The sequence below is a fragment of the Haliaeetus albicilla genome, chromosome 20, assembly GCF_947461875.1.
Source record: "Haliaeetus albicilla chromosome 20, bHalAlb1.1, whole genome shotgun sequence".
Classification (NCBI taxonomy): Eukaryota; Metazoa; Chordata; class Aves; order Accipitriformes; family Accipitridae; genus Haliaeetus; species Haliaeetus albicilla.
Genome location: NC_091502.1, coordinates 27393987 through 27417052, shown reverse-complemented (window position 1 = coordinate 27417052; position 23066 = coordinate 27393987). Strand labels below are relative to the sequence as shown.

General features: G+C 68.4%; 4 protein-coding genes across 5 annotated transcripts; 3 read left to right on the top strand and 1 right to left on the bottom strand.

The window, feature by feature from the left end:
• Positions 1-26: 26 nt before the first annotated feature.
• LOC138690203 (transmembrane O-methyltransferase homolog) lies at positions 27-2469 on the top strand. Its single transcript, XM_069808716.1, has 3 exons — positions 27-439; positions 1474-1670; positions 1971-2469. The coding sequence occupies exons 1-3, from the start codon at positions 178-180 to the stop codon at positions 2289-2291; spliced, it is 780 nt and encodes a 259-aa protein (XP_069664817.1). The 5' UTR covers positions 27-177; the 3' UTR covers positions 2292-2469.
• Positions 2470-2540: 71 nt separating this feature from the next.
• On the bottom strand, positions 2541-4978 carry ANAPC15 (anaphase promoting complex subunit 15). Its single transcript, XM_069808717.1, has 4 exons — positions 4761-4978; positions 3353-3412; positions 3101-3238; positions 2541-2872 (listed from the first exon to the last, which is right to left on the bottom strand). Exons 1-4 carry the CDS (start codon positions 4878-4880, stop codon positions 2825-2827), a joined length of 366 nt encoding a protein of 121 aa, XP_069664818.1. The 5' UTR covers positions 4881-4978; the 3' UTR covers positions 2541-2824.
• Positions 4979-6078: 1100 nt separating this feature from the next.
• LOC138690201 (folate receptor gamma-like) lies at positions 6079-7711 on the top strand. Its single transcript, XM_069808714.1, is given in 5 exon segments — positions 6079-6108; positions 6110-6340; positions 6597-6785; positions 6897-7032; positions 7269-7711. Coding segments are annotated over 5 exon segments (876 nt in total). The 3' UTR covers positions 7559-7711.
• A 749-nt stretch (positions 7712-8460) lies between these two features.
• Positions 8461-22562, top strand: INPPL1 (inositol polyphosphate phosphatase like 1). Of its 2 annotated transcripts, XR_011329023.1 has the most exons (29): positions 8461-8701; positions 12367-12430; positions 13099-13249; positions 13349-13469; positions 13544-13681; positions 13765-13855; positions 14234-14323; positions 14558-14656; positions 14738-14888; positions 15152-15258; positions 15542-15644; positions 15740-15936; positions 16291-16408; positions 17088-17184; positions 17277-17415; positions 17504-17603; positions 17701-17789; positions 17877-17958; positions 18070-18159; positions 18272-18385; positions 18474-18562; positions 18670-18757; positions 18861-19016; positions 19091-19175; positions 19505-19660; positions 19752-20505; positions 20725-20852; positions 21218-22291; positions 22323-22562. XR_011329023.1 is itself a non-coding variant. In XM_069808713.1 (28 exons), exons 1-28 carry the CDS (start codon positions 8520-8522, stop codon positions 21306-21308), a joined length of 3870 nt encoding a protein of 1289 aa, XP_069664814.1. In that variant the 5' UTR covers positions 8461-8519; the 3' UTR covers positions 21309-22562. The 2 variants fall into 2 exon arrangements, 1 of the variants encoding a protein (XP_069664814.1); XM_069808713.1 differs by having other exon boundaries at positions 21218-22562.
• The last annotated feature ends 504 nt before the right edge of the window (positions 22563-23066 follow it).

Here is a 23066-nt window from a genome sequence, read left to right as displayed (position 1 = left end):
GGCTCCGGTCACAGCCCTATGGCCGGGCAAACCATCTGGGCAGCACTGGAGCCCTGGGAGAGGCAATTCCCGGGGGGGTGCAGAGCACTGCCAGCTCATGGCACAAGTGGGAGCTACGGGCTGGCACCGTGGCATCTCCCTTGTGGGGGCCCTTTCCACAGCCACCGCCCCTCTGCGATGGTGTCGCCGGCGATCGCCCTGGCCTTCATCCCCTTCCTCGTCACCCTGCTGATCCGCTACCGGCACTACTTGGTGCTGCTGTACCGGGCAGCGCTGGTGACCTGGCTGCGGGACCGGCTCACCGGCGTCCCGCGGGAGCAGCGCGCCTTCCAGTACCTGCTGGCGCACGCCATCCCCGGGGACCCCCGGCATGTCCTGCACACCTTCGACCAGTGGTGCTACCACTGCGAGCACCTCAGCAGCGTGGGGCCTGTCAAAGGTAAGCGCGACCCTCACCTGCCCGCGCCGGTCCCAGCACCGGGCATGGCCACGGCACCATTAGCATGGCCATGGCACCAATGACATGGCTGTGGCACCACCAGTGCAGCCATGGCACTGTTGGTGCAGCCTTGGCATCGTTGACAGAGCTGTGGCATCATTGGAATGGCCGTGGCACCACTAGCATGGCTACAGCGCTGCTGGCACAGCCACGGCACCATCAGCACAGCCACAGCATTGTTGGCATGGCCTTAACACCATCTGCATGGCTGTGGCACTGTTGGCATGGCCGTGGCATCACTGGCATGGCCACAACACCACAGATGTGGCCATGATGCTGTTGGTATGGCCGTGGCACCATCAGCATGCCTGTAGCACCATCTGCATGGCTGCGGTGTTGTTGGTGTGGCCATGGCACCATTGGCATGCCTGTGGCATAGTTGGCATGGCTGTGGCATTGTTGGTGTGGCCATGGCACCATCGGCATAGCTGTGGTAGTGTTGATATAGCCATGGCACCACCAGCATGGCTGTGGCACTGTTGGTATGGCCATGGTACAATTGACATGGCCGTGGCATCATTGGCATAGCTGTGGCACCACTGGTGTGGCCATGGCAGCATTAGTATGGCCACAGTATATTGGCACAGCTGTGGCACCATTGACATGGCTGTGGCACCATCGACATGGCTGTGGCACCATCAATATGTGGCCATGGCATTATTGGCACAGCCGTGGCAGTGCCACTACGGTCATGGCACCACTGTCGGAGCTCTGCACCCCCAGCACAGCCACAGCCCCACCAGTGCGGTTGGGGTCACGGGGCCGGCATCTTGGGAAGGGCTGGCCAGGGACACGGGGAGCTTTGGCACAGCTATTCACCTCCCTCCTGCCGTGCCATATCCTCTGCCCCTCCCGGTGCTGGGGAACCAGTTAGCACCCTCCCCCCCTGCCCAGAGAAGGGGGGACACGGGGTGGGGGGGTGCGTGCAGCCCCCTGGCACCCCCCAGGGTGCTGAGGGGTCCGGCCTGCGGCAGGGAGGATCGTGGAGCGGCTGCTGTACGAGCGGGCGCCGCGGCGGGTGCTGGAGCTGGGCACCTACTGCGGCTACGGCACGGTGCTGCTGGCCCAGGGGCTGCCCCCCGGCGCCCGCCTCTACACCGTGGAGGTGGACCCCCGGCACGCCGCTGTGGCTGAGAAGGTCATCCGCCTGGCCGGCTTTGACGAGCAGACGGTGAGCGACATGCCTGTGAGGGGGAAAACCTGGGTCTTACCCCTGCTGCTGCCGGGGCGGGGGGGGGGGTGGGGTGTACACCTTCACCTTGCCCCCTCTCCCGTCCCACACCCGCTGCTGGGTGGGATAGCGGGGATGGGAAAGGCCGGATACTTTCGCCGGCAGGTCCCTCACCACCGCTTGCTCCCAGACAGCCCACGGAGCGAGGTGGTGGTGGTGAGGGAGGGGTTGAATGCTGTGGTCAGCGGGGTCAGCCCCCCCCAGTACCCCAGCCCAGGGGCTGAGGGGTCTTCAGCACAGGTGGAGCTGATCGTGGGCCCCTCGGAGGAGGTGATCCCCCGGCTGAGGGAGAAGCATGGCCTGCTGAAGGCTGACTTCGTCTTCATGGACCACTGGAAGCGCTGCTATCTGCGGGACCTGCAGCTGCTGGAGACCCACCAGCTGCTGGCCGAGGGGGCCACCGTCCTGGCCGACAATGTCCTCTTCCCCGGGGCGCCCCACTTCCTGCAGTACGCAAAAACCTGCGGCAAATACCGCTGCAAGGTACACCGCGCCAGCCTGGAGTACTTCCACGCCATCCCCGACGGCGTTGCTGAGCTCTGCTACACCGGTAACCGCTGAGGTGGGCGGGAGCTCTCACCCAGTGACCGCGGTCACCGCCGTCTCCCCGGCTAACCACGCTCTGCCATAAATACGGGCTCCAGAGGAAAGGTGGTGGCTGCTGTGGTCTGCGGTGGGGTGCGGCGGTGGGAAGAGGGGGGCCTTGCACCACCTCATACAGCTCCTGCCCAAACTGCTTCACCCCGTGGCCCGGCTCTCCCCGGCAGGCACAGCCCCCCATGGCTCCCAGCACGCCTCAGAGCCCCCAAATCTGGTGTATTTTCTTGAAAACTGAGTTTATTAGAAAAGACAACGCACCGCCGCAGTGTCGGGCAGAGCCAGCGCTGCCCTGGCAGCCACTGCATCTCTCCGGCCCCCCGGGCAGCTTCACCTTGAAGCCCCCCTGCCCCATGCAGCCCCCCCTGCCGGAACGGCCACGACAGAAGCAGCTTCACCAAATCACACCCCAGGGCCCCAGAGCAGTGGTGGGCAAGGGCTCTTCCCCAGTCTCCTCCCAGTTCCTCAGGCTCTGGTTTGCTGTGGCCACGGTGGAATCAGATCATCCACTGGTCCTGATCCTGCTCTGCCCCCTCCATGTCCACCTGGGAAGGGGGAAGGTTTAAGACACCCCTGCACCACCACCAGAGCAGGGGCCAGGTTGTTCCCAACAGCCAGCCCTTCCCTCTCCTCCCAAAGGCAGGGAGACCTGGAGAGGGACCCGCTGGGGCCAGAGGGAGGAGACAACCCCCCGGGGTTCACTCTCAACCCCCCCACTTCAGGGTCCCAGTGGGGCAGGGACATGGGCTGGCACCCCCAGCCCCGTTATTTACCTCATTGATCTCCCCATCATCAGGAGACTCGTTATAATCATTCATCTCGTCCATATCCTGCATGTCCTCGTCGTCCTCCGAGTCCTCTTCGCTGTCTTCGTCGTCCTCATCATCCTCCTCCTCCTCCTCGTCGTAATGCTGCGGATATGACAGCTCCAGTGCCCCCGCCAGCCCCCCCACCCCGTGCCCAACCCCTGCGGCTTCCCCCCCCGTCCTCATGCATCCCTGACCCACCCGCAGCACTGCACTCACCTCGGACGCCGGCTTTCCTATGGGCACCAGGTTGTTGTCCTTCTCGGCTATGCTCTGGAGCTGGGGAGGGAAGAGAGAGGGAGGGGGGAGGCAGGTGAGCACCCCAACAGCTCCACAACAGCCCGGCACAGCTCCCCGGCGGCAAACCAGCCCTTCCCACTCAGCTGCCAGCCCCTCCAGCGCTCGCACCGCTTCCTAATGGCAGCTAATCCCGGCTGGCAGCTGCCAGAGGAGTTTTTCTGCCCCCATCCCATCCCCAGGCTGGGGCAGGCAGGGAAGAGCAGCTGCAGGCAGCTGCCTGCGCTCTCTGGCAGAAGGCAGGGTGGTCCCAACGACGCAGCACCTGCCCTGGGGGCGAAGGGGTGTCCCTGTGCTTGGCCTGAGAAGCATTAAGCAGAGCCCAAACACAAAGTTTTTCTGTTTTCTTTATAAAAAAAGAACGCAAACATGAGGTGCCTGCTCAGGCAGACGAGCGCAACCCCTGCAGGTAATTAAAGCTCAATTAAAGCACTCCAGCACCTCCCACCCAGAGGGACTCGGAACTTCTCCCAGGTGCTGACATTTTAATTATGGATCAAAATGATTTTATTTAATTAGAAGAATTTAACCACTGAGCTATTTTCTTTTTTTAAACCTTAATCAAAGAGATGTTGTTTTCCCCCACACTCAGGCGTGGCACCGAGCCACGCTCACAGTGTGGGGCAGAGAAATCCCCACCTGCCTTCCTCTGGAAAAGGTTAATTTATTAATTGGGGGATGCTGAGGGAGCCTTGGTTCAGCCCCAGCTCTTTAATCAACCCCCACCACACACAACAGGGAGCTCCGGGCTGCAGTGGGAAACGAGGGAAGGGCCCACACGGAGCCGGTGCGGCAGAGGGACTGCAGCAATGAGACCACCGGCTGGCTGCGAGGCCAGCAGTGCCCGAGACAGCAGCACCGGCTCGGGGGTCCTGCAAAAAACCTTCAAAGAATAGGCAGAAACAGTGAAAACGGCTGGGGGAACGGTGTGCGGGACCTGCCCTGCGCGCCGGGAGGACTGCAGCGAGCACGGCGGTTGTCTCCGGTGTGCCGCAGGACACTGGGCAGTGGGGCCGAGACCCCCGCCCCCAGCCTGGAGACCCCAGTCTCCCCCCCACCCAGCCAGGCCTGGTGCAGCCGGGCGGCTGAAGCGCAGTCAGCACCTCTGCTTCCTTCAGCGGGGCTGCGGGGGGACCCCCCCACACACCCCAATCCCACCTCACGGGGTCCCGGACCCCAGAGACACCCCCGCCCCTCCCCTCCCCGGACCCTACCCCCCAGCCCCTCACCCACAGCCCCCTCATCCCCCCCAGCCCCCCCATAACGCCCCCCCGGCTCCTGACGCCCGGTGCCCCGCTCCCCCCGGCCCCACAGCCCCACCGGGGCCCACCCAGGCCTGGTGCTGCTGCTCCTGCTGCTGCAGCTCGGTCTCGTCCACGCAGGGCCGGTCGAGGTTGAACCACAGAGACTCGGTAACTCGGGGCAGCAGCGAGGGGAACAGCGTGGACATGGCGGGGGGGGGGGGAATACGGACACCGGGAACTTGGCAGGCCGCTACCGGCCGCCGACCCGGAAGTATAACCCAGCCCGCGTCCCACCGGAAGCAGTTTTGGGGGTGTGTGGTAGCTGTCCCGCACGGAGCATGCGCGGTGGGGGGTGGCGAGGCCACGCCCACAAGGCCACAGCGGCAGGGCGGGGGCGGGGCAGGGGGCGGGGTCAGCGCCGCGCCGTGCGGCGTGACTGACAGTTCGGGGTGTCTGCCCCCCCCCGCCCCCCCCCGGGGCATCTACGACCCATGGCGGGTATGTGACCCCCCCCGCGGTATCTGTGACCCCCCCCACGGGGCATCTGTGACCCCAACCGAGGGGTATCTGCCCCCCCCCTCCCTCCCCGGGCAATTGTGACCCCCAGAGGCATGTCTGCCCCCCCACCTTGTGTCACCCCCGAAGTATCTGCCCCCCCCCCAGGGTATCGGTCTGCCCCCAGTATCTACCCCAGGGGTATCTGCCCCCGCCCCCCCCCCCCGCGGGGCACGTCTGACACTTGGGGGGCCTTCTGCCCCCCCCCATGGGTGACCCACAAAGGCTATCTGCCCCCCCCCCGGCCAGGGGTACCTGCCCCCCCCCCCGGCGGCATCTGTGACCCTACAGGGGTACCAGCCCCCCCCCGGGGGTGTCTCTTACCTGCTGCGGTGCCAGCCCCCCCCCCCAGGGCATCCTGCAGTGCCGGGAAAGACGTTGGGGGGGGGGGTGTCGGGGCATGTGGCTACCTGCCCACCCTGCCCGCCCCCCCCCACCCGCAGGGGAGGGAAAGGGAAAAACCCAGCCACGAGTGAATTTTGGCTGACGCTGGCCCCAGCCTGGCGCCGAAAGGACGGATTCTACCTCCACGTGGGACCGGGGAGGGGGGGCTGGGGGGGTGTGTGTGTGTCTGGGGGGGGGGGCTGTCAATCCAGAGCAGAGTGGGGCGGCGGAGCCCAGCACCCCATCCCATTCGTGCCCCACAGACGTTGCCCCCCCCACCGTGCCCCACGCCGGCGGTGGGTAACGTCCCGTGATTGGTGGCCAAGGGTTGCGCTGCGCGGTGACCTTTGGGATAAGCCACGCTCGCCCGGCGGCACGCGGCACCCAGCACCCCTCCAGGTAAGAGCCCCGACCCCCCCACTCACCCCCCCCCCCCCCGGTGGTCCCGGTCGAGGGTTGTGGGTGATGGCGTGCCGCCAGGCTCCCACGTGGGGCAACGGGGGGCGTATTTTATCCCCGCCGGCACCCTGTTCCCTCGGTATTCCGCCGTCCTCACCCCTCCGTTGCCACCGGCAGGACGATGGTGGCCGCCTGGGTGCTGCTGGCCCTCCTGGCCTGGCCGGTTCCCGCCACGGCCGCCACGGTACGAGACTCGCTGCTCAACGTCTGCATGGACGCCAAGCACCATAAAACGGCACCCGGCCCCGAGGGGCAGCTCTACGGGCAGGTAGGGTCCTCGCCCACCACCCTGGCACCCACCGGCGTCACCCGGTGTGGGATCACCGGACCGGATCGCGGCGGTGCCGGCGGGAGGGTGCGCCATCTGCCCCGCCGTGGTCTCCATCACCTGCTGCCACTTCCCCACATGAACCGCCGGTGCTCAGCCTGGCGTGTCTACCCCCCGACTCCCCCCCAGCCCCCCTCACCCCGTGCCCGGGGAAGCACCGGCAGGTTCCGGCTGAGCCCCGGCTGTCCCGGCACAGTGTACTCCCTGGAAGGATAATGCCTGCTGCACCGCCAACACCAGCGTGCAAGCCCACCAGGACCAGTCCTACCTGTACAACTTCAACTGGGACCACTGTGGGATCATGCCGGAGAAGTGCAAACGGCACTTCATCCAGGACACGTGTCTCTACGAGTGCTCCCCCAACCTGGGACCCTGGATCAAGCCGGTGGGTGCAGACCCCCACCTCCCCCCACAGCGTCCCTTCCACCTTCACCCACCTGCTGGAAGGCTGGGAGGTCCGCGGAGTGAACTGGGATGAACTGGGGTACCCCCGCAGGTGGACAGCAGCTGGCGTAAGGAACGGATCCTGCATGTGCCGCTGTGCCTGGAGGACTGCGAGCAGTGGTGGGAGGACTGCCAGAACGCCGTCACCTGCAAGGTCAACTGGCACAAGGGCTGGAACTGGACCACAGGTCAGTGGGGGGGCGCGGGACCCCCCCCCCCCCCCCATCTTGCCACAGGGGAATCGGCTGCGTCCCCCCGCCTCGGTGGCTGTGAGCGGGTCTGGGGGTGCCTGAGGGTTCCCCGTAGAGGTGGGGGGGGCGTGCCAGCAGCCAGGTGGGGGTCTGCCAGGGTCAACCCCAAAGGCAGCAGGACCCCAATACCCCCCCGCACACACTTCTCACCGCAACCCCCCCCCAACCCCCAGGCATCAACCAGTGTCCCCGAGGCACCTCGTGCCAGAAATTCCGGTACGTCTTCCCGACGCCGGCCGACCTCTGCCAGAAGATCTGGTCCTACTCTTACCGTTACACCACCTACCGCCGCAGCAGCGGCCGCTGCATCCAGATGTGGTTCAACCCCTCGCAGGGGAACCCCAACGTCGCCGTGGCGCGGTATTACGCCCAAGCCAACGCCGCCGCCGTCACAGCCCCCACCGGCTCCCCGCTTTCCTGCCTGCTGGCCTTGCTGCCCCCCGCTCTCCTGGCCCTGCTCTGAGCTGCAGGCAGGAGCACGTTGGGGAGGGGGGGTGTGTCCGTCTGCCCCCTGGCCCCCTCCCCACCATGGGACACCCCCAAGCTGTACAGGCTGCTTCCCCCTGCTCCCCCCCCCCCCCCAGCATGCGGCTGGTGAATAAATGCTTCTGCCCCACTCGGTGTCGGGGTGCTTTGGGATGGGGGGGGCAGTGGGATGGGGGAGGCTTGGGAGGGGAGGGGGCTCTGGTCCTGCTCCTCTTGGGGAGGTGAAACCCTGTTTAACTGGACCGCCCCCCTGGGCTGTGTGGTGTCACCCCCCCAAACCTCCCTGCCTGGCAAAGCGGGGGGCACGGGGCTCCCTGCTGCTGGGACACATGTGGGGGGACACACGACACGGGACCCCCCCAAAAGCATCCCGGGCGCCCACCGCAGCTCTCGGAGCCTGGGGGGTCACCGGCACCCCGCGGTGTGCAGGGTGTGACTGGGGCAATGAGGGGGAAAATGGGGGGGGGGGGTTGTCCCGGGGACCCCAGCACCAGCTCTGCTTGTCCTGAGGTCGGGGCGGGGGGAACGGGACAACACCCGGCTGTCGCGGGGGTCCTGCCGGCCGGGAGCCCACCCGGCTGCCGGGGGTGTGTGTGTGGGGGGGCTCGCCCACGTCCCCACGGACTCCCACCCCATGGGGTGCCCCTCGGCGGGCTGTGGGGGGGGGTGCGGAGCTGCAGACAAAGCGGAGTGCAGCCCCCCCGGCCCCCCCGGCGACCACAGAGCGTGTGTGTGTGTGGGGTGCGTGTCCCCCGATGCCGGGTGCAGCCGTTCCCGTGCCAAACCGCGCACCCCCCCTCCTTCTTCCTTCGAGCCCCCCCCCAAGCTCCACGTTCCCGCTCCGCCCCCCCCGCCCCTCCCCGCCCCCTCCCTCCCTCCTCCCTCCCGGTGCTGCCCCCGCCCGCCCAGCGCGGAGCGCGGTCCCCGGTGATCGGAGCATGGCGGGTGCGGGGGGGTCACCGCCGCCGCCTCTTCCTCCTCCTCCTCCTCCTCCGCCGTGGTACCACCGGGACCTGAGCCGGGCCGCCGCCGAGGAGCAGCTGGCCCGGGCCGGGCGGGACGGCAGCTTCCTGGTGCGGGACAGCGAGAGCGTGGCGGGGGCCTACGCGCTCTGTCTGCTGTGAGTGGGGGGGACACGATCGGGAGGGGGGGTACTGGGGGAGGGGGGGCGCTGGGGGGCGGGGGGATGCGGGGGGAGCGCGGAGTGGGGTGCGGGGGGACGCGGGTGGGGTGTCCGCGGAGGGGGGGGGGGGCACACACAGATCGGGTATGGGGGGCACCGGCAGTATGGAGGGGGGAATGGGTACGGGGGGGGGAAGCGCTGGGAGTGGGGAGGGGTCTGGGGGGGGTGCGGGGGGTACTGGCACTGCTGGGGGATGGGGCATCCGCCCCGGGCTGGGGGTCCTGGGGGGCCGGGCACTGACAGATAGACTGGGGGGGGCTCTGGGGGAGGAGGGGGGGAGTGGGCTGGGGGTCTCCCGGGCACTGGGGGGGGATGCTGGGCACTGGCAGGGGACAGGCACCGTGGGGAGCAGGGCTGGCTCCGACGGTGGGGGGGGGGCTGGGGCACCCACGCTGCCACCGTGGGGGTCTGCGAGGATGGGGGGGCTTGGCCCCCGCCCTGCACTCTTGGGGTCCGTGAGCCACCCCGTGGGGTTGGGGGGCACCAGCCCCTGCCCCTCATCTCTGGCAGGGTCCCCAGCCCAGGAGGGCTGTCGGGGGGGGGGGATGACACAACTCCGTCCCCGTGGGTCACGCTGGGGGGCTTGGTGGCTGGTGCTGGTCCACGGGCGAGTGCCGACAGCCCTGGGGTGTTGCCACCCCCTGCCCGGTGGCCGTGCCAGCCTGGGGCTGAGTGTGCGGTGGCACCGGGGCGGCAGCCCAGCCATCACCGAGCAGCGGATCCCGGCCGCCCCACCGTCCCCGGGGGCCTTGCCGGCACCTCGGCGTGTTGGCAGCGCAGCTCAGCACCGTGCCGGGGTGATCCCGGGGCGCGCCGCCGGCTCTGCTTGGGGCCGGTGGCTTGCACCGGCGCCGGGACCTTGATGTGGTTGTGGGGCAGGCGGTGCGGCACGGCGGCGAGGGCACCTCGAAATGAGGCTTTTCCGCTCCCCGAGAGCCCGTGGGCACCGACAGCCGCTGGCTCCTCATGGCAAATGAGGGAGAACCAGGAGTCTGCCGTGAGCCGGCCTGCCCTGGCCTGGGGCTGTGCCGTGTGCCGTGCCGGCGCAGGGCGTGCGGCCTCCGTGGTGGCCCTGTCCTCCTTCCCCGTGGCCAGTGGCTCTTGCGAATTTGGTTTCCCGGCCACGTGGGCGCAGCATGGCCGTGGCCGCCGGATCCCCACCACGAAGCCAGGGTGGCGAGCGGCACTGGGGACGCGGCACCGGCGGCACAACGCCGGGATAGCATGCCTCGCCCCTGCAAATACTGGTGACTGGTGGTGCCACGGGGCTGGGGGACACGTCGGGGGTACCTGGGTGGGTGTCAGGCGGCTGCAGTGGGGTCGTGGTGCAGCTGCTGGGGTAAGAGGGGTGCCAGCCCCGGCATCTCCCCTCGCCTGGGGATGCCACAGTGGGCGACTGCGCCAGACCCTGCCGTGGCGACGACCGGTGGGGGTCCCTGCCCGGGCAGTGGGCAGGAGCGTGCCATGGTCCCACCGAGCAGCCCTCTGGCCGGCGCGGGGGCGGCTGGGGCTGCTGAGCCCGTCGGCAGTGGCCGCCGCCGGGGCCTAAAAATAACTGCGGGGGCAGGAGGAGGAAAGGGAACTGCGCCGGGATCCCGGCAGCGCCGTCTTCCTTTAACCCTCCTGCCGACGCGCCGCGGCCTCTGCCGAGCCAGCCACAGCACAACTGGGCTTCGCCAGAGCAGGCTGTGCCAGCACGCGGCGGTGGCACCCTGGGGAGCGCTGGCATCGCCGTTTGGCGGCTGGTGGGCGATGCCGGCGGGGACGGTCCCCGTGGGGTGTCCCAGGAGAGGGTGGGGGGCTGGAGCCCCCATCCTGGCTCTCCGCTGGTTTGTGGGGACGGCAGTGCTGGGGTGGTGCCGGCGGGCATGTGGTGCCCTCCTCGCCGGGGTTCCTGCACCCCACTCCTGGTTGGAGGAGGGCGGTGGGTGCCCTCCTCTCCGGGGGGGGGCAGGTGGTGGTGGGTGCACGGGTGGTCCCCACTGTGCCGGCCGGGCCGTGGCGGGATGCCGGCTGGCGCGGCAGAGGCGGCGGGGAGCCCTGGCGCTCACCAGCAGCCTCGCTCCCACATAATGGCTCTTTGTGCCGGCAGCCCCGGCATGAGCCCGGCACTCCCCGGCCTCCTGGCATTACTCACCAAAATAGCAGCCGCGAGCGGTGCGGGGCTGGGCATCTGGGGGGGGTGGCCCCCCCCCGGACGGCGCCTGTGGGGGTCACCCCCCCCAGCTGGGGTCCCCCATACTAACCCCTGTGCTGGTGGTCCCTATAGGCCCCCTGCCCAAGGTTACCCATAGAGACCCCCCTGTGCTTTCCCCCCAGCTGGGGTTCTTCCTATGGGCCCCCTTTGCCCCCCCAGTTTGGGGTTCCCCATATTGACCCTGTGCTGGGGTTCCCCATACAGCCCCCCCATCACTCCCCCATTGGGGTTTCTGCTATGGAGACCCTGACTGTGCTTTAGGGCTTCCCACAGAGACCCCTTGTGCTCCCCTTCCCAGCTGGGGGTCTCTCTGTGCCCCCCCCAATCCCACCAACTGAGGGTCCCCATACAGAGCCCCTTGACACCAGTTGGGGGTCTCCCATGCTGGGGGAGCCGGTGCTGCACCCCTGGGGTGCTGGGGGAGGATGGGGACCCAGTGCCATGGGGAGTGGGCTGGCACCAGGGGACCCAGCACTGCGACAAGTGGGGTGATACCAGGGGACCCGGTGCTGTAGGGCACGGCACCCCCTCCGGGGGCATGGCATGGTGGCAGTGGGACGCGTCCTGGTCCCCCAGCCCTGCGATGGGGTGCCACCGGAGCAGGGGACACGGCAGCCGAGCTGACAGGTGGCCCTGGCGCGGTGACAGCCGCCTCTGTGTTCACGGTGACCTCCACGAGTGCCGTGGCCGGGGGCCAGCCCGGGAGCCACTGTCCCTGCCACTGGCACTGGTGTTGGGGGGGAGTCTGGCCGTGCCGGTGGTCCCTGGCTCCTGGTGTCACCCTGCTACGGAGGGGACGCGCCTGGGGTCCCGGTCCTGCTCCCCGTGCCCGCTGGCGTCGGCACCCCATCTCTCAGCGCCGCCCGTCACCCCCTGCCCCGGGATCGCGTCCCCGGTTCCTGTAAGCTTCCATTGAAAAATAAATTGCTTCCTGGCTTCCCAGCTGCCAGCGGCTGCCTGATCCTGCCTGCGGTGCGGGCAGGGGACGCCCGCTCCGGCACGCCGACGGGCAGCGGAGCTGGGACCGTGGCGTGGCATGGGGCAGGCTGCGGCACTGCCTGCGGACATGGGGGTGTTGGATGGGGGGGCTCCCTTAGAGCAAGCAGGGGGTCACTCTGGGACCCCCAGCACCCATCTGGGACCCCCGGCACCCATCCTGCAGGCATTTTCCCGTGGGAGCTGGGCTGAGAACTGGCAGCTCGTTGCATGCCATAGGTAATGGTGGTACTGGAGCTCCTTCCCGCTGTGGATGCTCATGCCCAGCCGGTGGCATGAGGGTCCCATGGGACGGGTGCCTGGCGTCCCCCGGGTCTAGGGGGAGGCTGTGCAGGCAGATGGGGGGATGCCATGTGTGTGTCCCCCGGCATCCTCTGCCTGACACCCTCCCCGTCCCGGCTGCCTGCAGGTTCCAGAAGCACGTCCACACCTACCGCATCCTGCCCGACGAGGAGGATTTCCTGGCCGTGCAGGTGGGCATTGCCCCCCCGCGCCATGACACAGACCAGCCCCCGGCTCTTTGGGAGCAGGGGCACACCCTTATGGGAAGCAGTTTGTGGGGGGGTGGTCCTGGCGTGGGCTGCGGGAGGTCTGGGTGCTGGGACCCCCAACCCGCACCCAGCTCCTTGCTGGGGGTGCTGGTTGGGGGGGTGGGCTGGTGCCGGGTGGGCACAGCACCCCATTGAGAGCTCCCTGCCCCCCGCCTCTCCCGTGGGGCTGGGTGCGGGGAGCGGGGCTCGGCCTCGGCCCTGTGCCACCAGCGTGCCCGGCTCTCCGGCACGGCCGGACGATTCGGCAGCACCCATTTTGGCCGGCCAGCGTCGCCGGGTATTTTTAGAGCAACAGAAACCCCTTTGTGCCGTCCGGGCAGGCAGGAAAAAGCCGCCCCCGGGAGGGAGGAGGCCGAGGGATGGCTGCTGCCTGTTGCCTGCTGCCTGCACCCTGCCAGCCCTGCCGGCACGCAGCCACGGCACTGCGGCGGGCTGCCACGTGCACCGGACCCCGCTCCCCACGGGGCTCAGCTTTGGGGCTCCCGGGGTCAGCCGCCCCCCCAATCTTGTGGGGGAGGGGGGTGTCCCTGCATGGGGGGGGGTCCGGGTGACCCCGCCGGCAGGCGCTGAGGGTCCCCGTGTCCCCGCAGACCTCGCAGGGGGTGCAGGTGAGACGCTTCAAGACGCTGAGCGAGCTGATCGCCCTGTACCTGCAGCCCAACCAGGGGCTGGTCTGCACCCTCCTTTTCCCCGTCGAGAGGGAGAAGGAGAAGGAGAACGTGGAGGAGAGGGACTATTCGGGTACGGCAGGGTGACCCGGGTGAGCGGATGGGGTCCCGGGACCCCCGGTCCCTGTCGGGGCTGTGACTGACCCCCCCCTCCACCATCGCCCCCTTGCAGATGGAGAGGATGAAAAGCCGCCGTTACCGCCGCGCTCCGGCTCCACCAGCTTCTCCAGCACCTCGGCAGGGCTCAGCCCCACCGGCCTGGGGCCGGCTGTGCCGGAGGGGACGGCGGAGAGGTGAGGGGCTTCACCCCTGCCCGTCCCCTGCCCATCCCTGCCGGCTCTTCACCCTCGGGGCTCCCTCCCTGCAGCACCAACGGCCTGAGCAGCATCTCCCACGAGTACCTGAAGGGCAGCTACTCGCTGGACCTGGAGGCAGTGAAGGGGGGGGCCAGCAGCCTCCCCCACCTCAACAAGACCCTCGTCACCTCCTGCAAACGGCTGCACAGGTGGGTGCCGGGCACCGGGACGGATGGACGGACAGACGACCGGCCGTGCCGCCTGCTGAGCCCGTTCCTCTCTCCCTCCCCAGCGAGGTGGACAAGGTGCTGGCGGGGCTGGAGATCCTCTCCAAGGTGTTTGACCAGCAGAGCTCCCCCATGGTCTCCAAAATCCTGCAGCAGGTGAGGGGCTGCCATCCCCCCCACCCGTGGGGGCTGTGCCCACGGACATGCCACGGCACCATCCACAGGGACGCGTGGGTGGTGGGAAAGCCAGTGGAGAAACACCCACCCGTCCTGCCCTGTCCCACGGTGCCGGGGGGGTCCTGCCCTTCTGGGGGGCTGGGGTGGCGCCGGGGGTCCCATCCTGCCCACATCCCACGGTGCCAGGGGGGTCGTGCCCTTCTGGGGGGCTGGGGTGGCTCCGGGGGGTCCCATCCTGCCCACATCCCACGGTGCCAGGGGGGTCCTGCCCTTCTGGGGGCCTGGGGTGGATCTGGGGGTGCCGTCCTGGTGCCGTGGTGGTGCCGGGGCCGGCTGTGACATGCCGGGGGGTTTCAGACGGCGGGGCAGAGTGGGGAGCAGGAGCTGGAGAGCCTGGTGCTGAAGCTCTCGGTGCTGAAGGATTTCCTCTCCAGCATCGAGAAGAAGGTGAGGCCGGGGGTGCCGGGGTGGGGGTCCCACCGTGGGGGTCTCTGCTGGGTCCTGCGCCAGGTATGGTCAGGGCGCAATCTGGTTGGTGCCGGGGCCAAAACGAGCCGCTTGGGTGGCACGGAGGGGACCCCGTGGGTGGGAGGGGTTGGGGGACTGGGGTTCTGATGGGGCTGGGGGGGCTGGGGGTTGCGGTGCCCGGCGCTCGGCTGACGCTGACGCCGGCTCTGCCAGGCGCTGAAAGCCCTGCAGGAGATGAGCTCGGCCACCCCCGCCGCCCCCCCCCAGCCCCTTTCCCGCAAGGCCAAGAGCATCCCGGTGCAGACCTTCGAGGTGAGTCCCGACCCCCCCTCCCCGCACTTGAAGGGTCCCCCGGGGGGGGTGTTTCGGCATCGACCCGGTGTCCCGCTGCAGGTGAAGCTGGACGTCACCCTGGGGGATCTGACCAAGATCGGCAAGTCGCAGAAGTACACGCTGAGCGTGGATGTGGAGGGGGGGAAGCTGGTGGTGCTGAAGAAGCAGAAGGACTCCCAGGAGGATTGGAACACCTTCACCCACGACAAGAGTGAGGGGGGGGCATGCGGCGGTGGAGACTGGGGGGGCGGTCCCTGCACCTCAGGCTGGCGGCTGGGGCTGACTTTGCGCTGGAGCGGAGGGGCAGCGTCCCGATGGGGCTTGGTGGTGGGGTGGGAGCAGCTGGTTGTCCCCATCCTGGGTGTCCACCCTGGGTGTCCCCCAGAGCCTGAGCGCTGGGGTGGGGGGGCACGGTGCGCAGCCGGAGCCCAGCACTCCCCCCCCACCCCACCACCTCTCCCCGCTCTCTCCCAGTCCGGCAGCTGATCAAGTCGCAGCGGGTGCAGAACAAACTGGGCATCGTTTTCGAGAAGGAAAAGGATAAAACGCAACGGAAAGACTTCGTTTTCGTCAGCGCCCGGGTGGGTCACACTCGGCCGGGATGGGGGGGTGAGGAAGAAGGGTCTTTCACAGGGATGGGGGTGTGCAGGATTTAACCCCTGGTCCCTCATGGGGGCTTGGGGATGGGTGCTGGGTGCCCAGTGGTTGGGGGACGTCGCCAGGGTGGTCCCTGCCCAGTCCCCTGTGCCCAAGAGGTGCCAAGTTTGGCCGAGCCGAATCACGGGGGCTGGAGGTGGCTGGGGGGGCCCCATCCCGGCCATGGGAAGCCCCTTGCCCCCCTGCTCACTGCCTCCCCCCCTGCAGAAGCGGGAGGCTTTCTGCCAGCTCCTGCAGCTGATGAAGAACAAGCATTCCCACCAGGACGAGCCTGACATGATCTCCATCTTCATCGGCACCTGGAACATGGGTGAGTGGGGCCAGGGGGGGACCCGCTGCAGGGGGCCGAGCCCCTGGGGTCCCCCCCTGACCATGCTGCTCCCCCCTGTCCCACCTGCACTGCAGGCAGTGTGCCCCCACCCAAGAGCATCACGTCGTGGTTCACCTCCAAGGGTTTGGGAAAGACGCTGGACGAGGTGACGGTCGCCATCCCCCACGACATTTATGTCTTTGGCACCCAGGAGAATTCCCTGGGGGACAAGGAGTGGGTGGATTTCCTCCGCACCGTGCTGAAGGACTTCACGGAGGTTGAGTACCGCCCGGTAAGAACCCAGGGGTCCTGGGGGCCAAGGGATGCAGACACTGGTGGGTGGTGGAGATGGGTGATGCTCCGTGTCCCTCTGGCTCCTGGGGAGGCTGTGGATGCTCCGGCTCTGCCGACACCGGGTGTTTTGGGCTGGTCTCGTGGTGCTGGGGTGCTGGTGACAGTGGGTATCGTGGGGGAACAGCCCTTGGTGGGAGATGCCGGGGTGAAGGAGGGGGCTTCTGCAACGGTCCGCACCCGAGGGGCACCTTGCACCCAGCTCCCTGGCACCCACGGCATGGGGGGGACAGGGACCCGCTCCTCAGTGTGTCCTGGCAGAAGCGGGGGTCTGATGGTGGCCGTGGGCCCACAGGTGGCCATGCAGTCCCTGTGGAACATCAAGGTGGTGGTACTGGTGAAGCCAGAGCACGAGAACCGCATCAGCCACGTCAGCACGTCCAGCGTCAAGACGGGGATTGCCAACACCCTGGGTAGGGGCCGGAGCTGCCGGGCACATGGGGGGGGACATGGGGATGGGGGCACACAGGGTCAGGGTGGGGGTGCGCTGCATGAGGAGGGGTCCTGGTATGTCTGCATTGCACGGGAGGAGGTCCTGATCTTGCACGTGTTGCACAAAGAAGGGTCCTGCAGCACGTGTGTTGCACGAGGAGGAGTCTGGGCAGGCGGGTGTTGCATGGGGAGGGGTTCTAGTGTTGCATGCATTGCACAGGGAGGGGTCCGGGTGTGTGCATTGCACGAGGAGGGGCCCTAGAGCACATGTATTCCATGAGGAGAGGTCCAGGCACCTGTGCATTGCATGGCGGGGGGGGCTGGTGTTGCATGTGTTGCACAAGGAGGGGTCCTGGCATGTGTGTGTTGCATGGAGGGAGGTCCTGGTGTTGCGTGTGTTGCACAGGGAGGGGTCCTGGAGCATGTGCATTGCATGATGAGGAGTCTGGATGCGTGTGCATTGCGTGAGGAGGGGTCTGGCCATGTGTGTGTTGCACGAGGAGGGTCTGGGTGCGTGCTGGGAGCCTGGGTGGTGACTGTGCCCCGTCACTGGGACTTGGGGACAGCTGGGTCCCCGTCCCCCCAGGGTGGGCAGCCTGTGGGTCCTGGGGCAGCCGCCCACCCCGACCTGATCCTGCCCCCATCCCCGTGTCCCTGCAGGGAACAAGGGAGCCGTGGGTGTCTCCTTCATGTTCAACGGCACCTCCTTCGGCTTCGTCAACTGCCACCTCACCTCCGGCAATGAGAAGACGGCACGGTGAGCACCCACGCACCGGGATGGGTCTCATCCTGCCCCGGGGCTGTGCAACCCCCATCCCGGTGACATCCCATGTCCCCCACCCCGGGCAGGAGGAACCAGAACTACCTGGACATCCTGCGCCTGCTCTCTCTGGGGGACAAGCAGCTGAGCTCCTTCGACATCTCCCTCCGCTTCACCCACCTCTTCTGGTTTGGGGACCTCAATTATCGCCTGGACATGGACATCCAGGTGCTGGGGAGGGCGGCATGGTGGGGGGGGGCGGTGGGCTGTTGCTGTGTCCCCCCCTCGACCCCGTGCAAGCCCCTCTGTCCCACAGGAGATCCTCAACTACATCAGCCGCAAGGAGCTGGAGCCGCTGCTCAAGGTGGATCAGCTCAACCTGGAGAAGGAGAAGCACAAGGTCTTCCTGCGCTTTGGTGAGGGCTGGGGGAGCTTGGGGGGGGGGATCCGGGGGGGTCAGCCCCCACTGTTGGGACTGTCCTGACACCCCTCCCCACCCGGCTGTTGGTGCAGGTGAGGAGGAGATCACCTTCCCCCCCACCTACCGCTACGAGCGGGGCTCCCGGGACACCTATGTCTGGCACAAGCAGAAGCCCACAGGGGTAGGTGCTTGGGGGGGGGTAGTTAGGGTGGGGGGGGACCCCAGCCTGACACCCCCAATACACACACACACTCCCTGTCCCTGCCAGGTCCGCACCAACGTGCCGTCCTGGTGTGACCGCATCCTCTGGAAGTCCTACCCCGAGACTCACGTCAACTGCAACGCCTACGGTGAGCTGCGTGTCCCCCTCCTTGGGACACTGTCCCCCCCGCTGCCCCGGGGACAGGCTGCCCCCCCCCCCCCCCCCCAGCCTGACACCCCCCCATCCCTACTGGCCGCAGGGTGCACGGACGACATCGTCACCAGCGACCACTCGCCTGTCTTCGGCTCCTTCGAGGTGGGGGTGACGTCCCAGTTCGTCTCCAAAAAAGGTGCCTGTGCCCAAGGAGACACCCCATTCCCCTCCCTGTGGGTCCCGTCTCTCCCTCAAGGCAGGGGAGGCTCCCGGGGGTGGCGGTCCTGACGCCTCGCCTCTCCCTGGAGGGCTCTCCAAGTCTACTGAGCAGGCGTACATTGAGTTCGAGAGCATCGAGGCTATCGTGAAGACGGCCAGTCGCACCAAGTTCTTCATCGAGTTTTATTCCACCTGCCTGGAAGGTGAGGGATGGCACCATGGCGGGGGGGTCCTGGGGGGCGGCTCAGAGGGCTGATGGGGGCTGTGCTGTGTCCCCCCACCCCTCCCCAGAGTTCAAGAAAAGCTTCGAGAACGACAGCCAGAGCAGCGACAACATCAACTTTCTCAAGGTGCAATGGTCGTCCCGGCAGCTGCCCACGGTGAGGAAGGGCTGGGGGCAGGCAAGGCTGGTGCTGGGGCAGGGGGGGCTGCAGGCAGGGAGACCCCCCCTGCTCCCGGTGCCAGCATCCCATCCCCTCGCCTGCAGCTGAAGCCCATCCTCTCTGAGATCGAGTACCTGCAGGACCAGCACCTCCTGCTCACCGTCAAATCCCTCGATGGCTACGAGTCCTATGGTGACTACCCACAGTGGCTCCCCCCGGCACCGCGCCGCCCTCCCAGGGGGCTTCCTTAGGGATGCAGACCCCCGACCCCCCCCAACCCCTCTGCCGTCCCCAGGGGAATGCGTCATTGCTCTGAAGTCGATGATCGGCAGCACGGCGCAGCAGTTCCTCACCTACCTGTCTCACCGCGGCGAGGAGACGGGCAACATCCGCGGCTCCATGAAGGTCCGGGTGCCCGCCGAGCGCTTGGGCACCCGCGAGAGGCTCTATGGTGAGGACCCCCCCACACCCTGGGGGGACAGTGGGGACGGGACCCCCCCTCGCTGAGCCCCTATTCCCTGGCAGAGTGGATCAGCATCGATAAGGATGAGACGGCGGCCGGCAAAGGGAAGGTGCCGCTGGGTGCCAGAGCCAACCAGGACTATGCCAAGTACGGGGGACTGGGCTTGGTGGGGCGGGGGAGAACCAGTGGCCCCCAGCTGGGGGTCCTGGGGGGGGGCGGGGGGGGCTGGAGCATGCCCCAGTGCCGTGGGAGCGCAGGCATCGCTCAGAGCATCCCTCTGGGATGGCGTATGTGACGTGGTTGGGGACAGTCCCGGTGCTGGCTCTTATGCCACGTGGGTCAGGGATGGGGGGGCTTGGTGCATCCGAGAGCGGTGCTGGCCCCGTCCCGGGGGTCTGAGCCCCATCCTGGGGGTCTGAGTCCTGTCCTGGAGGCGGCCGAGCTCCATGGGGCACCCGACACTTCTTGTCACCCAGGTCGGTGGGGCGGAAGCCCACCGGTGCTGAGCCGCCCGCTGCCGCTGCCGTCCCGGCGAAGCTCCCGGAGGAGCCCGAGAAGGGCAACGCCACGCCGGCCCCCCGGCCCCCCGCACCGCACCGTGGCACTGCCAGGGATGAGGCCGCCCCGAGCCGGTGAGGGGGGACGGGCAGGGCTGGGACACACACACACACCTGCCGTCTCCCCCCATGCCCGGGGGTGCCACGCTCACCCCTGTGCCCGCAGGTCCAAGGCGGAGGCGATGCCGGAGCCGGCGGCGGGGCCGCTGAAGAACAGCTTCAACAACCCGGCGTACTACGTGCTGGAGGGGGTCCCGCACCAGCTGCTGGCACCCGGGGACCCCGGCAAACCCCCGGCCCCCAAGGCCAAGGTGCAGCTGGCGGTGCCCGAGCGACGACGGCACCCCTCAGCCGGGCAGCCGCCGGCGTGCCGCGGCGAGGAGAGCTCCTCGGATGAGGACGCCGGCACCCTCAACTTGCCGCCGCCGGATTTCCCGCCGCCGCCGCTGCCGCGGGAGCTGGAGCTGCCCCCGAACCCCTTCTTCGGCAGCGCCAAGGAGCTGCCGGTGCCCGTCGGGCGCGAGGAGCCCAAACCGCGGCCGGCCGTCGGCGGTGCCGCCTTCGGCGAGTCCCCCCCGCCCAAGCTGCACCCCCGGCCCCCGCCGTCTGCCAGCGCCGGATTCGGGCTTGAGGGGCCTGGCGGGACTCCCGCTACCGGGGGGCTGCATGGTGCCGGGGGGCTGCCCGTGGCAGGGGGGCTACTGGACGACCGCTCCTGCTCGGTGCTGCAGATGGCCAAGACGCTGAGCGAGGTGGACTACGCCGGAGGGAAGGGGAGGGCGGCCCCCCCCCCGCCACTGCTGGCCAAGGGGGGGCGGTTGGAGCTGCCCCCCCGCTGCCTGCACCCCGACTACGGCCGCCCCCTCGCCTTCCCCCCCCACTCCATCCGGGAGAGCATCCAGGAGGACCTGGCTGAGGAGGTGGGTGTTTGGGGGGGGGGTCAGGGTGCTGGGACCTCCCCCCCAGCGCCCTCCATCGGCGTTCCCTTTGGGGGGGACGCCGGGGGTGCGCTGAGGGTGTTAGGGTCTGGGACCTTCCACGGCACAGGGTGGTCCCATCCTGGGGGTCCCATCCTGGGGGTCCCCTGGGGTGCGGGGCTGGGGTGACGCAGGGCTGACGGTGTGGGTGCTGCGGCGCAGGCGCTGTGCCAGGCGGGCCGTGGCGTGGGCGCCGTGCCCGGTGTGGGCGAGTGGCTGCGGGCGCTGGGGCTGGAGCGGTACGAGGAGGGGCTGGTGCGCAACGGCTGGGACGACCTGGAGTTCCTCAGGTGAGTGGCCCCCCCACCCCCCGGGACGGCATGGGGGGGGACCCCCACCCACCTCGCCAGCCCCGGTGGGTCCGCGTTCTCCCCAGGGGGTCACAGCGATGCCTGGGTGGGAGCACCCTGCCCTGGGGAGACCCCCTTCCCTGGGGAGACCCCCGTGGGGTGCTGCCCTGGGGGGGTCCCTACTGCCCCTGGGGGTCCCTGCCGCCCCCCAGGGCTGCATAGCCCCGCGGGGTGGGCGGGGGGAGGCTGCCTGGGCACCCAGCAACCCGAGTGGGGGCTCCTGTGCCCACTGAGGGGGTGCCCCCCAGGGGCTGAGGTACCCCCCCCGGGGGCGGCGAGCCCCACGCCTGTGCCCCCCTCCCCAGTGACATCACAGAGGAGGACCTGGAGGAGGCCGGCGTGCTGGACCCCGGCCACAAGCGCGCCCTCCTGGAGAGCCTCCAGCTCCGCAAATAGCCGTGGCCGAGCGTCCGCGCGTCCTGCAGCCGCGCATCCCGCATCCCACAGCCGCGCATCCCGGATCCCGCGGCCGAGCATCCCGCATCCGCACATCCCGCCATCACCAGCAGCAGCCGTCACCAGCAGCCGGCGTGAGCACCGGGACCCCCGTGGCCGCCCCCCTCCCTGGGTGCTGGGTAATAGCGGGGTGGGGGGGATTGGGGGCGGCAGGGGGGGCGGCGGGTCCTGGTCAGACAATTTCAGGGGGGTGGGGTCCCCACCGATGGGGCCTCCCCTCGCTTAAGTTATTTCTTATTTATTGAGAGAAGGGATGAGCGTTTGTCTTGTGGGTGGGGGGGTCCTGTGGGCAGAGGGAGGTTTTTGGGGTGAACCCTGGGGACCTCTGGCTCCCACCGCGGCCCCTCACAGCCGGGGAGGAGGAAGAGGAGGAGGAGGAGGAGGAGGCTCTGAGCAAAGTCGTGTCACAACCCAAGTGCCTTTGTGATGCCTGGCTGGGGCCAAGCTGGGATATGGGATGGGATGGGATGGGATGGGATGGGATGGGATGGGATGGGAGGGCTCTGCCAGCCCCCATAGACAACACCAGGCAGAGCTCAGGGTGCCCATCCTTACCCTGGGGGTCCCATCCCCACCCAGGGGGTCCCGCCGCAGCAGAGCTGGATCAGTGCCTTCGCCCAGCCCCCCCCCAACTCGCCACCACCAGTGCCTCCGGGGCATCCCCCCCATCCCCGTCCCCGCTCCCAGTTTGCCCATTAGGTACTTGCTGGATCCATCCCCTCCCAGGGGCTGCGACACCCTCGGTGGCAGCGGGGCTGGCACCCGGGTCCCCCGTGGGTGCTCACCTGGGTCCCCCACCATGGGTGCTGACCCAGGTTCCCCCACGGGTGCTCAGCCCCCAGCCTCACCAAGTGCCCTTCCAGGGGGGTCCCCGGGGTGGGGATCCCCCAGCCGTGCCTTCCCCCCTCCCCTTCCTTGCTGGGGTGAACCCCCCCAGGCTCTCCCTGTCCCCAGACCTCGATGCCTTGGACCCCCATCCCTCCCCATCCCCCTGCCCCCGCTGCCACCGCTCCGGCTGAGATGAAGGATGGTCCGGACCCCCCACACCGGCAGCTCCACCCCCCGCCCCAGTCCTCCCCTTGTTAGTTAATGGGGCATTTGGTGTGAACTTAATCCTACTAAAAATACTGTCATGTTGTACTCTGTGTTTTGGTGGTTTTTGTTAAATCATGAGCTATTTTTTTTAATCTTTAATGCAATGGTCATTGTCAACCTCTTGTCGTGTGCCCGGGGGTGAAGGGGGGCTTCCCAGGGGAATCACGGGAAGGGGCGGGATGAGGAACCGGGGCCCAGTACAGTCTAGGCTGGCTGTACTGGTCCCACCATGGTCTGCGACCCTCCAGGCTAGCCGTACTGGTCCCAGCACAGTGGGGACCCGGCAGGGGACACTTCTGCTGCCCCATTTGGAACACCTCCATTCCCCAGCTGTCCCCCCTGCACAGACACCCCCCCCATCCCTGACACCCCCCGCAGACCCCGACCCCGGACCCCATCGGCGCATCCCGGCACTCCCTTGGATGGAGCATGCTGTGCCGGCACCTTGCAACCCCCTGCCCCCCTCCCTGCCCATCCTGGGGGGGGGGGGGGTGCAGGACCCTGCCCCCCCCAGCTCCCCTTACCACAGACCACCCCCCCCTCACTACTCTGTGCCCCAGGACCCTTCTTGCTGCCATCCCAGTGCCCTCCAGGACCTTCTCC